This window comes from Narcine bancroftii, chromosome 9 (assembly GCF_036971445.1).
Source record: "Narcine bancroftii isolate sNarBan1 chromosome 9, sNarBan1.hap1, whole genome shotgun sequence".
NCBI classification, from domain to species: domain Eukaryota; kingdom Metazoa; phylum Chordata; class Chondrichthyes; order Torpediniformes; family Narcinidae; genus Narcine; species Narcine bancroftii.
In genome coordinates this window covers 106,841,140-106,857,735 of record NC_091477.1, presented here as the reverse complement: position 1 = coordinate 106,857,735, position 16,596 = coordinate 106,841,140, and the positions used below count along the sequence as shown (strand labels likewise).

General features: G+C 42.5%; 1 protein-coding gene across 9 annotated transcripts in view; it reads left to right on the top strand.

Moving 5' to 3' along the window:
* tnk2b (tyrosine kinase, non-receptor, 2b) overlaps positions 1–16,596 on the top strand; it is a 192,678-nt gene that overhangs the window by 129,676 nt on the left and 46,406 nt on the right. For all 9 annotated transcript variants that reach the window (XM_069897197.1, XM_069897195.1, XM_069897196.1 and 6 more), the window contains 6 exons: positions 554–769; positions 9,253–9,405; positions 9,994–10,271; positions 12,513–12,639; positions 13,961–14,107; positions 15,679–15,773. In XM_069897197.1, the coding sequence (XP_069753298.1) occupies positions 554–769; positions 9,253–9,405; positions 9,994–10,271; positions 12,513–12,639; positions 13,961–14,107; positions 15,679–15,773 (1,016 nt within the window). The remainder of the gene's footprint in view (positions 1–553; positions 770–9,252; positions 9,406–9,993; positions 10,272–12,512; positions 12,640–13,960; positions 14,108–15,678; positions 15,774–16,596) is intronic.

Genomic DNA, 16,596 nt, shown 5'->3' with positions numbered 1-16,596 from the left:
TAATATTCCCTGCTGAAAGGGGGTGGGCTTATGTGCCCGTGAGTCTTGTATGCCATCAAATACAGTATTTCATTATTAATTCAAGCATTTTGCCATGTAGAAATATTAGTTAAGCAGGTCAATAGTTCCTTGTTTTCGCTCTTATTCCTTTCTTCGATAATTTACTATCCACCAGTCTGTAGCAACTATTTCAAAATCTACCACCTCTTTTGGAAATCTGGAAATGATCAATTTTTAGACCAAGCCTGCATACACTTTTCCAGGTGTTTTCTCAAGAGGGCCCTTTATAATTTTGGCAAGATATTTTACTTTTGTTTTTGAAACCTTTTGCAAAGTTGCTAATGTCCTATCTGCTTTCATCAGTACTAGCTGTACCTGCTCATTAACCTTCAGTTGCTCACATGCAAGATCATTTGCAAGAACAGCTAAGTCCTCTGAACACTTCTGTCAGCCAACCTTTCAACAATTTTGAAACTTAATCATTTTGTTTTATTTATGACAAAGTTGATGACCTCCTACTTTGAGGTTTATATTTCTATTTGTATGTTTTCAGGTGTTTAGTGGAAAGCGACTCGAATCTGAATTCCAACCGCAGCCAGGAACAACATTTCGCAAACTCCCAACTCCTCCTCCTCCACCACTCCCAGAAGGAAATCAGTCACTGACCTGTTTGATCAGTGAGAAAGATCTAACTCTTTATGAGAAACTGGGCGATGGATCCTTTGGCGTTGTCAGGCGAGGTGACTGGCAATCACCTTCTGGTAAAATTGTAAGTATGGATATGTGGGGTGATTATTCTTAAAAACTGGATTGAAATTAAAAAAGACCAATGGCTGTAACTAATTAGAGGCCAATTGTTCTTTTACACTATTATGATATATACACTATTGTAATATTATAAAGTTATTCTTAATTGTTAATGAGCTTGCATTTCATATTTAGTTTATCCTGGTTGCCGCTACTCCTCTTTAGAAATTTAGAATGCGCCTTTCTTTTAAGTTCTAACTAACTGTACAATTAAGTTGAGTAAAGCTTGGAAAGCAGTCACCAAGTTTTTATCATTCTCACTACAATTTACTCAACTTAATAGTCAAGCATGGAGACGGTGTGAAGGCCCAAGTACTTAGATGTCGACCTCACCTCACCAACAGCTGCCAAGAGTGGCGACACCGGCATATGATTTTCATAAACTGCATCGATGACTATGGGGACAAGATACCGAATAAGTACAGAACACTATTAGGCTGTGTGAGTTGCCACATTTTCAAATACATAGAAGGATGTGAAAATTTTGACTCGGCTATCTCTAAGTTGGACAGTTTATATGTGAAGACTCCTAATGAGGTTTTTACCAAATATTTACTGGCTAACATCATTAGATGATTTCTTCAGGGAGTTAGAGAAGTTAAAGACAAACTGTAATTTTCGAGATTATAGTGCAGAGCAGTGTGAAACGAGACATAGCCCAACCTGCAATATGCCAGCGTCTCTTAGAAAACAAAACACTGGACTTACAGACTGCTTATAACCAAGCTACTGCGTTAGAGATAGGTCAACGCAATAATGATGCATATGCTATGGTGAATTCTGAACCATCACAGGTACTGCAGGTATGTGAGAATGTTTCTTTAGCAGGGCTGCCTGATAACCTTCCAGTTGCTCTTGAGAAATCAGCTGTGGCTGCCACTTATAATGGCTGCCATTCATGGGATAAATGTGACAAGGAGGGAAATTATGCCTGGGTGTGCAAATTCAAGGCTCACCAAGCTCAATGACAACAGCGGTCAATTCTCAGGTACTGGCTACACTTGATAATTGTGTGTCACAAGGACTTGCTCAAGTTGCAACCTTTGTAACTGTGAATGGTAAAAGATTAAGTGATCTGTTGGATTCATGCAGCACTGATAGTTACATTAGCTAGAAAGTCACATGGGAACTAAAGCAAAAGGTTCACCCATCCAGTGAAGACATTCTTATGGCTCAGAAAACTTTAAACACTAGTTCCCAAGGAGATGTTGTTGTTCTTCAACTAACTCTTAGTTTTAATAGCCAGTCACACGCTGCCACACGACTTGGTGTATGAAGGACGAATGTTCTGATTTAATACTTGGCCAGGATTTCCAGTGTCGCCATCTGAGTGTGAAATTTGAATACGGACGACCCTTGTCTGAGATAACTGTGCATGGTGCTGTGCAATGACAACAGCAAAAATAGAAGAGCTGTCCCTTTTTCCAAACTTATCACCAAGCTGTGAACCAATTGCTGTCAAATCTAGATGCTTTAGCAAAGATGATCAAGACTTCATTGCAGAGGAAATTCATCAATGACTTTCAGAAGATATAATTGAGATGTGCATATCACCATGGCGAGCCTAAGTGGTAGAGATGAAGGATCCTATCCACCGACAAAAGAACCGAATGTATGTGGAGTATTCAGACAATAAATCAATACATGGAATTGAGATGCTTACCCCTTGCCAAGAATTGACAAAATGGTGAACAAACTTGCAAAATATAGTATGTTTTCTACCTTTGACCTGAAAAGTTCCTATCACCAAGGAGACAGATAAGAATTATATGGCTTTTGAAGCCAATATTTATACCAATTTTGTAGGATTCCATTTGGAGGCACAAATGGGTAGTTGCCTTCCAGTGAGCTATGGACAAGTTAGAGAAGAAAAACTGCAAGGTGTCCCTTAGCTTGATAATATCATTATTGCTGAACATACACAAGAAGGATATGATCAAAATGTAAAGAAATTCCTAAAGACCATCAATCAGAGGCACTTAACACTTAATGATTCAAAGGCTGTGGAGTCTGTGAATTCCATTAATGTCCTTGGACTCTGTGTGGGGAATGGTATCATTAAGCCAGATCTTGAGAAAGCCACCAGGAGGGACTCTTATTAAAGTAACAAAATCTTTGGAATAGCTTAGTATTGATTTCAAAAGACCCTTGCCTACAGCTTCGCGTAACCCATATCTACTTACAGTAGTTGATGAATACTCATGTTTCCCATTTGCCTTTATAGTAATCAGATGCCTGGATCTGCCTATGTTGAATGCCAAATTACATATACTCTGATCGTGGCACCATCTTCGTGTATAAGGATCTGAAAGATTATTTCTCCCAGAAGGAGGTTGCCACAAGTCATATGACCCCATACCCCTAAATCAGGAATGGACAGGTAGAGAGGTTCAACGGCATCACACTGAAGGCAGTCTGTTTGGCCCTTAGATCATGTAACCTACCCGAGAAGCATTGGGAACTGGTGCTTCTTGAGGTACTACACTCCCATAGATTGCTGTTATGTCTTCTTTTTCTTCTTTGGCTTGGCTTCACGGACGAAGATTTATGGAGGGGTAAAGTCCACGTCAGCTGCAGGCTCGTTTGTGGCTGACAAGTCCGATGCGGGACAGGCAGACACGGTTGCAGCGGTTGCAAGGGAAAATTGGTTGGTTGGGATTGGGTGTTGGGTTTTTCCTCCTTTGTCTTTTGTCAGTGAGGTGGGCTCTGCGGTCTTCTTCAAAGGAGGTTGCTGCCCGCCGCACTGTGAGGCGCCAAGATGCATGGTTTGAGGCGATATCAGCCCACTGGCGGTGGTCAATGTGGCAGGCACCAAGAGATTTCTTTAGGCAGTCCTTGTACCTCTTCTTTAGTGCACTTCTGTCTCGGTGGCCAGTGGAGAGCTCACCATATAACACAATCTTGGGAAGGCGACGACCCTCCATACTGGAGACGTGACCTACCCAGCGCAGTTTGATCTTCAGCAGCGTGGATTCGATGCTGTCGGCCTCTGCCATCTCGAGTACTTCGATGTTGGAGATGAAGTCGCTCCAATGAATGTTGAGGATGGAGCGGAGACATTGCTGGTGGAAGTGTTCTGTTATGTACAGCAACAAATACTGTACATATTGAACATTTATTTGCATTCCAACGCTGCTCATCCCATGGAAATTCACTGCCCTCCTGGCGAATGACCCCAGGACCCATACTATTAAGAAGGTTTGTGAGGAGTAACAAGGATGAACCACTTGTACATCAAGTTGAACTCCTTGACAGTAATCTAATATCAGGTACCCAGATGGACGGGAGTCTACTGTATCTGTTCGTGACTTGGGACCTTGTCCAGATGCCCAGGCAATTCCCACATCTCTTACTGTGAAACAAGATAAAATAAATCTGGTAGTCCTAATACTGAAGGAGGAGGAAGATATGACATGCCATAGTGTGGAGGATGATGACACATTAGCTTCACGAGAATGAAGGAGATCCTATCGTGCACTGTAAAGTGTTGCTTGATGCTGCTAGTGTGTTTTTTAGGAGGGAAGAATGTAATGTTACAAAGTTATTTTTAATTGTTAATGAGTTTGCATTTCATATTTAGTTGATCCTTGCTGCCTCCATCCTCTTCAGGAATTTAGGATGTGCCCTTTTAAATTCTAGCTGTAACTGTACAATTAAGTTGAGTAAAGTTTGGAAAGCACCCACCAAGTTTTTTCATTCTCAAAACAATTATTTTATTATATGAATAGGTCATGTATATCTAACTGTTGTCTTGCTTGAGCAATTAACCTTGCTCCAATATATTCTTGGCTTGGCTTCGCGGACGAAGATTTATGGAGGGGGTAAAAAGTCCACGTCAGCTGCAGGCTCGTTTGTGGCTGACAAGTCCGATGCGGGACAGGCAGACACGATTGCAGCGGTTGCAGGGGAAAATTGGTGGGTTGGGGTTGGGTGTTGGGTTTTTCCTCCTCTGCCTTTTGTCAGTGAGGTAGGCTCTGCGGTCTTCTTCAAAGGAGGTTGCTGCCCGCCAAACTGTGAGGCGCCAAGATGCACGGTTTGAGGCGATATCAGCCCACTGGCGGTGGTCAATGTGGCAGGCACCAAGAGATTTCTTTAGGCAGTCCTTGTACCTTTTCTTTGGTGCACCTCTGTCACGGTGGCCAGTGGAGAGCTCGCCATATAACACGATCTTGGGAAGGCGATGTTCCTCCATTCTGGAGACGTGACCCATCCAGCGCAGCTGGATCTTCAGCAGCGTGGACTCGATGCTGTCGACCTCTGCCATCTCGAGTACTTCGACGTTAGGGATGTAAGCGCTCCAATGGATGTTGAAGATGGAGCGGAGACAACGCTGGTGGAAGCGTTCTAGGAGCCGTAGGTGGTGCCGGTAGAGGACCCATGATTCGGAGCCGAACAGGAGTGTGGGTATGACAACGGCTCTGTATACGCTTATCTTTGTGAGGTTTTTCAGTTGGTTGTTTTTCCAGACTCTTTTGTGTAGTCTTCCAAAGGCGCTATTTGCCTTGGCGAGTCTGTTGTCTATCTCATTGTCGATCCTTGCATCTGATGAAATGGTGCACCCGAGATAGGTAAACTGGTTGACCGTTTTGAGTTTTGTGTGCCCGATGGAGATGTGGGGGGGCTGGTAATCATGGTGGGGAGCTGGCTGATGGAGGACCTCAGTTTTCTTCAGGCTGACTTCCAGGCCAAACATTTTGGCAGTTTCTGCAAAGCAGGACGTCAAGCGCTGAAGAGCTGGCTCTGAATGGGCAACTAAAGCGGCATCGTCTGCAAAGAGTAGTTCACGGACAAGTTTCTCTTGTGTCTTGGTGTGAGCTTGCAGGCGCCTCAGATTGAAGAGACTGCCATCCGTGCGGTACCGGATGTAAACAGCGTCTTCATTGTTGGGGTCTTTCATGGCTTGGTTCAGCATCATGCTGAAGAAGATTGAAAAGAGGGTTGGTGCGAGAACACAGCCTTGCTTCACGCCATTGTTAATGGAGAAGGGTTCAGAGAGCTCATTGCTGTATCTGACCCGACCTTGTTGGTTTTCGTGCAGTTGGATAATCATGTTGAGGAACTTTGGGGGACATCCGATGCGCTCTAGTATTTGCCAAAGCCCTTTCCTGCTCACGGTGTCGAAGGCCAATATATATTTTGCTGCATATTGCCAGAACCAGAATCCTGGGCAAGCATGGCGTCGGCAAGTGCAACGACAATGGGCGCCTCCTGTTGGAGCTCTGCGCAGAACAGCGACTTGTCATTACAAACACCCTTTTTCAGCAGAGGGACAGCCTTAAGACCACCTGGATGCATCCCCGATCCAAACACTGGCACCTCCTGGACTACATCCTGGTGCGAGAAAGTGACAAACAAGATGTGCTTCACACCAGGGTCATGCCTAGCGCGGAATGCCACACTGACCACCGGCTGGTTCGCTGCAAGCTCAACCTTCACTTCAAGCCAAAGCCCAGGAACAATAAAGCCCCCAGAAAGAGGTTCAATGTTGGAAACCTGCAGTCAGACGAAGCGAGAGGAAACTTCCAGGCAAACCTCAAAGCAAAGCTCGACGTTGCAACCCGCCTCACGGACCCGTCCCCTGAAACCCTCTGGGATCAGTTGAAGACTACCATACTGCAATCCACTGAAGAGGTACTGGGCTTCTCCTCCAGGAAAAACAAGGACTGGTTTGACGAAAACAGCCAGGAAATCCAGGAGCTGCTGGCAAAGAAGGGAGCTGCCCACCAGGCTCACCTTACAAAGCCGTCCTGTCCAGAGAAGAAACAAGCCTTCCGTCACGCATGCAGCCATCTTCAGCGCAAACTCCGGGAGATCCAAAATGAGTGGTGGACTAGCCTCGCCAAACGAACACAGCTCAGCGCGGACATTGGCGACTTCAGGGGTTTCTACGAGGCTCTAAAGGCTGTGTACGGCCCCTCACCCCAAGTCCAAAGCCCGCTGCGCAGCTCAGACGGCAAAGTCCTCCTCAGCGACAAGATTTCCATCCTCAACCGATGGTCAGAACACTTCCAATCTCTTTTCAGTGCCAACTGCTCAGTCCAAGATTCCGCCCTGCTCCAGCTCCCTCAACAGCCCCTAAGGCTAGAGCTGGATGAGGTTCCCACCCTGGATGAGACATATAAGGCAATCGAACAACTGAAAAGTGGCAAAGCAGCAGGTATGGATGGAATCCCCCCAGAAGTCTGGAAGGCTGGCGGCAAAACTCTGCATGCCAAACTGCATGAGTTTTTCGAGCTTTGTTGGGACCAAGGTAAACTGCCTCAGGATCTTCGTGATGCCACCATCATCACCCTGTACAAAAACAAAGGCGAGAAATCAGACTGCTCAAACTACAGGGGAATCACGTTGCTCTCCATTGCAGGCAAAATCTTCGCTAGGATTCTACTAAATAGAATAATACCTAGTGTCGCCGAGAATATTCTCCCAGAATCACAGTGCGGCTTTCGCGCAAACAGAGGAACCACTGACATGGTCTTTGCCCTCAGACAGCTCCAAGAAAAGTGCAGAGAACAAAACAAAGGACTCTACATCACCTTTGTTGACCTCACCAAAACCTTCGACACCGTGAGCAGGAAAGGGCTTTGGCAAATACTAGAGCGCATCGGATGTCCCCCAAAGTTCCTCAACATGATTATCCAACTGCACGAAAACCAACAAGGTCGGGTCAGATACAGCAATGAGCTCTCTGAACCCTTCTCCATTAACAATGGCGTGAAGCAAGGCTGTGTTCTCACACCAACCCTCTTTTCAATCTTCTTCAGCATGATGCTGAACCAAGCCATGAAAGACCCGAACAATGAAGACGCTGTTTACATCCGGTACCGCACGGATGGCAGTCTCTTCAATCTGAGGCGCCTGCAAGCTCACACCAAGACACAAGAGAAACTTGTCCGTGAACTACTCTTTGCAGATGATGCCGCTTTAGTTGCCCATTCAGAGCCAGCTCTTCAGCGCTTGACGTCCTGCTTTGCGGAAACTGCCAAAATGTTTGGCCTGGAAGTCAGCCTGAAGAAAACTGAGGTCCTCCATCAGCCAGCTCCCCACCATGACTACCAGCCCCCCCACATCTCCATCGGGCACACAAAACTCAAAACGGTCAACCAGTTTACCTATCTCGGGTGCACCATTTCATCAGATACAAGGATCGACAATGAGATAGACAACAGACTCGCCAAGGCAAATAGCGCCTTTGGAAGACTACACAAAAGAGTCTGGAAAAACAACCAACTGAAAAACCTCACAAAGATAAGCGTATACAGAGCCGTTGTCATACCCACACTCCTGTTCGGCTCCGAATCATGGGTCCTCTACCGGCACCACCTACGGCTCCTAGAACGCTTCCACCAGCGTTGTCTCCGCTCCATCCTCAACATCCATTGGAGCGCTTACACCCCTAACGTCGAAGTACTCGAGATGGCAGAGGTCGACAGCATCGAGTCCACGCTGCTGAAGATCCAGCTGCGCTGGATGGGTCACGTCTCCAGAATGGAGGACCATCGCCTTCCCAAGATCGTGTTATATGGCGAGCTCTCCACTGGCCACCGTGACAGAGGTGCACCAAAGAAAAGGTACAAGGACTGCCTAAAGAAATCTCTTGGTGCCTGCCACATTGACCACCGCCAGTGGGCTGATAACGCCTCAAACCGTGCATCTTGGCGCCTCACAGTTTGGCGGGCAGCAACCTCCTTTGAAGAAGACCGCAGAGCCCACCTCACTGACAAAAGGCAAAGGAGGAAAAACCCAACACCCAACCCCAACCAACCAATTTTCCCTTGCAACCGCTGCAATCGTGTCTGCCTGTCCCGCATCGGACTTGTCAGCCACAAACGAGCCTGCAGCTGACGTGGACTTTTTACCCCCTCCATAAATCTTCGTCCGCGAAGCCAAGCCAAAGAAGACATTGCTATTCTCCCACTTTTGCTCACTTGGTTCTCATTCTGCTCACACTCGCTCTTTCATGCTTTCTTTTTCCCTTTGTGCTCTCTGCATTCACCCTTTTCTCTTGTGCTCTCTTCTCCTCTCAAATGCTCTCCATCTCCTCTTGCTCCCTTTCAGTCTCTCTCCCCATCCCAGTTTACAAGCTAAGGATGAATCTCACTAATCTTTCAGCCAAACTCTCACTTGGTCTTTGTTCATTCTGTGGCAGTTGCATGGCGACATTTGCATCTCATTTTCTAATATCTATTCACTTGCAGTTACATTTAAGAGGATCTTTGTATGTATCAGGTGGACTTTGTGGTCTAAATTATATATATATATATATATATATATATATAATGTTTCATTTTGTCTGTTTGCTTTGGGAATTACTTCTGTTAGGTTGTGATTTGTAAATGAAACATGATTTTAGGGTTGCTCTAGGATACTAACAAAAAGACAGGGCACTTCTGGATTGTAGCTTTAAATAGCAAATGATAATTGATGATAACTTGTTCTTTTTACTAGATGAACGTGGCTGTGAAGTGCTTGAAAACAGATGTATTAAATCAACCTGATGCTTTGGATGATTTTATACGAGAAGTCAATGCCATGCATTTTCTGGACCATCTCAACCTTATCCGTCTATATGGTGTAGTTCTGATCCATCCAATGAAAATGGTGAGGAGCAAGTTAGAAAGGCAAAACTTATCCTTTTAAACCTCATTTCTGAAATTCTGCTTTTACCTTTTTTAAACATTCCTGTTCAATAAAAGATAATATGTGTCGCTCCAGCCACAGATGCCTGTATTTTTCCACCGTGCACGAATTGATCGGATTAGGCCTATACCAGTAAGAGCAGCTGTGATCTCTGTTCCCACTCACACATTCTGATAATGTGTCTGATTGCAAGTTCAGCAGTGTAAGGTTTCCATTTTCATCATTTATGTTCTCGCTCAGTAAGTTGCCAGATTAATACCAGTGGCAGGTAATTTGAAGCAGTTTAGGGTTGTGGATTTACATTTATTGTGAATGAGTAGAAACTGACAAAATTCATCAACGGAGGATAGGAACATTGAATTTTTCCGCTGAGACTAAACTGAAAGGCATGTCACAGAGGTTACACAGCTGTACCGGAAAAAAATGAGGAAACTGCATGATTTTAGATTCCCCAAAGAAGTGACACTGCATTGTTTTCTCCTTTTATCATAAATTTTTAAAAAATAGACTGAACACTTATTTTAAACAGATTTTACCCTTGCCTTTTAGGTTACTGAACTGGCTCCACTTGGTTCTTTACTGGATCTTTTGAGAAAAGACCAAGGCTACTTTCTCATTTCAACACTGTGCCAGTATGCAGTACAAATAGCAAATGGCATGGCTTACCTCGAGTCTAAGCGCTTCATTCATCGAGACCTGGCAGCTAGGAATATCTTACTGGCCTCAAAAGAGTTGGTGAAAATTGGTGATTTTGGACTCATGAGAGCTCTTCCACAGAATGATGATCATTATGTCATGCAGGAACATCGCAAGGTTCCTTTTGCCTGGTATGTGTTTAAAGCCGTTTGCAACAAAATGTGCAAGATAATCGCACTACCACACAAGGCAGGGGAAATATCTCTCCTGCATCAAGCTTGTTGAGCCCCGTAAGAATTGAATTGTGTGCAATTGAATGGGGTCTCCTCATTCTTCTAAACTCCAATGACTGTAATGGCATTGCTACTGTCTGGCTATCTGTGTTGTAAGATTTAATTTTGTTGTTCTAACTGGGCACTAAGGACATTTTTGTGTAATGAATGCTAACTCTATGCTAAGTAACATTAGCTCTTTCAGCTGAAATGTATTTGTTTGTCCCATCATACTCTAGATATGGATTTCTATTCTAATTGTGATGTTATGCACCTCTTTCTAAATGTGCAGTGAAACAAAGTTGTATGCCTATACTGGTTAGGAAACTGCTGTGATAATATATCATGGCAATTTAATGATCAAAAATATTCTGTAATATGGCAGTGGGTAATTTCCAACATTATATTGTGCAATATTAGTAAGAGGGATAGATATGTAGTTGATGCTGCATAGCTCCATTAGATAATTCGATAATATTCGTAAGCATAATACTCTTAATTTCACTCATGCAATATGCACTCCTTTATTGATTCAAAATTTAACTATGGCTGCATAACTTCCAAGACAGTTTAAGTACTCTTTTTCCATAAAATTTCTAGCTGATCCAATATATTAAACACCTGCTCCTCAAAGCTTATTTTAAATTATTGCAGTAAATAATTTGAAATCATCTCTGTTGTGTTAGTTCTACGTATTGCTGAGTAATATAATTCTTCTTTAGGTTTGTTTTTCTCATTTAAATCTGTGATCTAAAATCCTGACAGATACCCTGAGGGCATATGAATGACATTACCTTATAGAGCTGAATCCGCCAGCTATTGGGAATAAAAGGGGGAGCAGTCTTTTTTTCATTCTGATGGGTATATGTACAAGTTCAGATGCCTCTTGTGTTCCTGCAGAAATCTCATGCGCAACAATTATCCAAGCACACTAGATTTACTAAAGCTATAGTACTAGGTTTGTTATAGTTTACTATTGATTCGTTATCTTATCAACTGTGGAAGTCCTGCCTCTGATATTATGCTCATCTCACACCTTACTGGACCTTTCCTGACAGATGGCGCCATTGCACCCTGTAAAGATATTTGGGATCAGCTTCAGAAAAAAAGTTTAATTTCTCGTTTGACTCAGTAGCGCCTATTTGAATTGTTTTGCAACTCACTTTTATTTATCTGCTCATTATTTTCAACCAAGGGGAGCGAGTATTCCAAAGAATCTTCATTATTATTACCACTTGCAAGCATAAATCTTTCTGTTGCTATATTATGTGTCACTAAAGGAATGCATAACCTCAGTTTTAATTCTAATGCCTTTAAAGTCAGACATTGCCTCAATTGTTCATTTCAATGTTTAAAAAAAAGACAAGTTATATGAAATCTGAAAGATGGAAATTGCTGGACATAAATGGCAGATCTATCAATTTCTGTGGAGAAGGGAGCAATTATAATGACCTTGCATCAGAGCTAGGAAAAATTAGAAATTAAAGCCTAAATTACTGAGAAAGAGAGCAAAGGAAATAGGTGGGAGACGAAATGATCCAAGTGATGATGAAGGAGTGTTAGTCTGAGCAGATCTGTTGGAAAATATAAAGGGATCGATGACAGCAGGAGAGAGTGGAAAAGAAAAAGGTAACCAAACACTGAAAGAGGTTGAGATCTGAAATAAAACTGAGAATGCTGGAAATAGAGCAAGTCAAGCAACAAATGTGGAGAGATAAATGAAGTTAATGTTACAAACTGCTGGCCTTGAGCCGCCGAACTGGTCAGCAAACTGAAAGGCTGGTGATCTGAAATAATTTAATAAAGTGTTGTGTTCTAATGACTGTAATTTGTCTATTCAGAAAATGAAATATTGTCCCTCATGATTGGTTGGACTTTGTTGGAACAATGTAAAAAGTAAAAAAAGAAGAATAGGGAAGATTTCTCTTGGTTTCCACCATTTCAGAGTTGCTCCTTCTGTCATCACCTCCACTCCCCATCTTTGTGTTTGATACAGTAGCTAACATTTTCTAATCCTGATAAATGGTGATTGACTCAAAATGTTTAACTTTCTCTCCCCACGATGACTGCATTGAGCATTTCCAGTTCTTTCTTCATGCATGTAGAAGTCTGTTTTTTTTTCTATCGGTATCAAAGGTGTGTCATCTGCATGTCTTTTAGGTGTGCCCCTGAAAGTTTGAAAACTCGAACTTTCTCACATGCCAGCGATACCTGGATGTTTGGTGTCACTTTGTGGGAAATGTATACATATGGTCAAGAGCCTTGGGTAGGCCTCAATGGGAGTCAGGTACTGGATACAAATTTTTTTTACTGTGCATTTATGTAATATATTTGGAATTGCATATTTTGCTGTCTATCCCTGTAACTGTAACAGAGATTGCATGTATAACTCTATTTTGATCTACATCAACAAATGTTTCAAAGGATGATCACGTCGTGTGTGTCTTCAGAAAAAAAGTACTTACAGTACAACTCTGATTATCCAAAATCGGATTCTCCAAAATCCTCATTTATCCAAATTTTTATAAAAATTTGGATAAATGAGAATATCGGAAACAAATCAGATATCCTCATTTATCTGAAATTTTTTTGGAGCCGAACTGACCTCAGAGGTTGAAAAAAATTCACTCGACATGAAATTAGAACAATTATCCTCATTTTGGGTAACTTCCTCCCCTCTCTTTCCATTTCATCTTTACCTTTCCCTATTGACTTTTCTCTCCAACTCTCCTGCTCAAACTCCGTGCCACTGTCTCTCAGCCATAGTGGTCAGAAGAATCCCCTATCCCATCGTCATTAAGGAGAGCGGCCTCCTGGCCAGGAGCAGAACCTTGGGCTCAGTGGCGTTCCCTCCCCTCCCCTTCTCTCCCTCCCTCCTCAGCACACCAGAGCACCCGATGCTGCACACAAACACTGGACTCCCCGGTGTGTGTATGCAGAGGCCTAGGGGAGGATTCGGATTGAGGCATCGGGAGCTCTGAATACTGGGGAAACAAGAGCCTTCTGACTCATTGGCCCGGGAAGCCTCCCTGGGGATTAGCGGCAGCGTGGGGGACGTATTGGCTATTGGTGGCAGCAATTGGGAGGCCTCACTGATTGGCGGTGATGTTGCATTTTTTTGGTGAGAATTAAAATTATTTTAATCCTTAAAAAGCCTTCCCTTATTGTTTGTTGTTGTTTAAACATTGATACAAATGATTAGCTGTTGCTACTGGGCTGTTTTTTAAAAAAATGACCATTTATCCAAAAAAAAAGTTTATCTGACATCAGCCTGGTCTTGCCCATTTTGGGTAGCTGGAATTGAACTGTATATATGTGCATAAACAAGTTCTCAATTATCTTTTTCTCTATTTACCTCAATTGCATGGAAATTTATTTTTTCAATTTGTGTGAAATTCAAAGTATTCATGCTGGATTTGAATTCTATATAAATTACACCAAGGTATTCATTTTACAAAGCTTATTTTTACTTGGTTAACAACATTCGTATAATGATTTGTCAATGTTTGTGTTCCTCACTCTGTTACATGATATCATGGTGATTGATTTATTCTTCCAGCCCACTGTGTTTATGCATTACAATATTACAATTTTTTTCCCCTTTCCAGATTTTGCACAAGATTGATAAGGAGGGCGAGAGGTTACAAAGGCCTGAAGACTGTCCACAGGATATTTACAATGTGATGCTACAGTGCTGGGCACACAAACCAGAGGACAGACCAACGTTCGTGGCACTCCGAGACTTTCTGATTGAGGTGCATTAACATACTAATGTTCGGGAATCTGAGCTGAGGGAAATCAATCGCTAAGTACTGTGAATGATCCCATATCTGTTTCAACAATTTAAAAGTGGAAACATGGCAAAGTGCAGTCAGCAAAGAGTTGGGAGATGAAAGCTAGTGCGAATAGCTCATGGCAAAAAAAAAAGACTGCATTAAAAAGTCCAATTTAAAATAGTTTTTCTCTCTCAATGCAGAGTATTTTGTAGGTGAAAGAAAACAGCTTAACCTTGTCAGAAAATGAAATGCTGAGAGATTGCAGGCTGCAAGGTTATAAGCAGAATGCCGCTTTTCAGAATCTATGGCTAAGCTTTCAATTTTCTGCATGTTGTTTTAAATTTAGAATAGTGATTGCTCTTTGATTTTCAATTCACTCATCCTAATCCTTAACCTGATTAACTCTTTTCTCCACCTTTCCTGTGGACTACTGAGTACATTTTTCGGGTTTCCACTTGATGGATTTTGGAGGCTCCCTCTTTAAATAGATTTAAATAGGTCCTATTTTTGTGTTTTAGAAGATATGAACAAGAAATAGGAGCAGGAGTAGGCCATCTGGCCCATCAAGCTTGCTCCGCTATTCAATATGATCTTGGCTGATCTGATTCATAGGCACCCATCTGCCTTTTTCCCATGTCTCTTAATTCCCCTACTTTGTAAAAATCTATCCAATCTTGTCTTAAATATATATACTGAGGTAGCTTCTAGTTCTTCACTGGGCAGCAAATTCCACAGATTCACCATCCTCTGGAAAATGCAATTAATTCTCCTCTCTGTTCTAAATCTATTAACCTGGGTCTTCAGGCTATGTCGTCCCCAGTTCTAGTTTCCCCCAACAATGGAAACAACTTACCGACATCTATCTTTATTTATTCCTTTCATAATTTTATACATTTCGATAAAATCTCCTCTCATTCTTCTGAATTCCAGCGAGTACAGTCCCAGACGATTCATTCTCTCCTCATAGGCTAACCCCCTCATCTCAGGAATCAACCTGGTGCCTTCGAAGCCAGTACATCCTTCTTCAAGTAAGGAGCCCGGAACTGTACGCAGTACTCCAGATAACTTCCCTGCTCTTAAATTCAGTCCCTCTAGCAATGAAGGTCAACATTCCATTTGCGTTCTTGATAGCCTTCTGCACCTGCAAATCAACCTTTTGTGATTCATGCACAAGCACTACCGTGCCCTTCTGCATGGCAGCATGCTACAGTTGCTTTCCATTTAAATAATAATCTGATCTTCCATTTTTCCTTCCAAAGTGGATAACCTCCCATTTACCAACATTGTTCTCCATCTACCAGACCCTTGCCCACTCACTTAACCTATCTATATCTCTCTGTAGACTCTCTGTTATCTCTACACAATTTGCTTTTCCACTCAATTTCATGTCACCAGCAAACTTAGATACACTAAACTCTGCCCCCTCTTCCAGATTGTTATAGCTTTTCATGCTTCTCAGATTTAATTGTCTGAATTATCATTCAGGTTAATAACAACTCAAAGACCGAGTTAAATGTCTTCAATCCTAATTTGATTCATTAATTACACAGGCCCATCCTACAGACATGCGAGCGCTGCAAGACTTCAGTGAGCTGGATAAACTGCAAATTCAGATGAATGATGTTATCACAGTCATCGAAGGCAGGTTCGTGTTTGTCTAATTGGTTTTGCAACATGATTTATTGTCAGTAAAACAATTCCAGACTTTTAATCTCAATTAGCACAATATTGGTGATTCAGGAATTGATGAATCCTGCGTTGAGAGAGGAAGAAAAGTCAACTACTTTGTTCAACATCCAAGGTCCTTTTCAATGTGATGTTGTAAAGTTGAATAGCTCCAGCAAAAATTGGGATTACTATTGGTGGTAGGAATTTCCTGGCAAAGTGCTAACAAGGAAAGGGATCGACTTGTTGCTGCAAGTAAAAATAGAAAATGTAATCTTAAAAATGAGAAGTAAAACCTTTAAGTTAAACAGAAAATTGTAGAGCTTGGGAGCAACAGGGATTGCAGAGAGGGAGCAGTACACTTCCACAGCCATGTGTGCTTCCTGGCTACTTGCCTCCTCCACCATCTGGTACCACGCTGCTTTCAGTTCCGTTTCCAGGCCTCCCAATTTGGCCCCCACAAGGAGCTCAGAAATAAAACCTTGAGGGACCTTTTAAAGAACATGCGCTTTTATTTGTCCTTTGACAAGAAAGGAAATTATATTGCAAACATCTTAAAGTTTGCAAACAAATTACAGTTAGCAATTTAGACAAACTTTATAAAAAATGTGGATTAACAGATTTCTTTTTAAATTTATTTTAAATGTAAACATATAGCCATGCAGTATGGTAACAGGCCATTTTGGCCCACAAGCCCGAGCTGCCCAATTAACCTACACCCCTGGTACATTTGAACAGTGGGAGAAAACTGGAGCCCCTGGGGAAAACCCATGCAGACACGGGGAGAATGTACCAACTCCTTA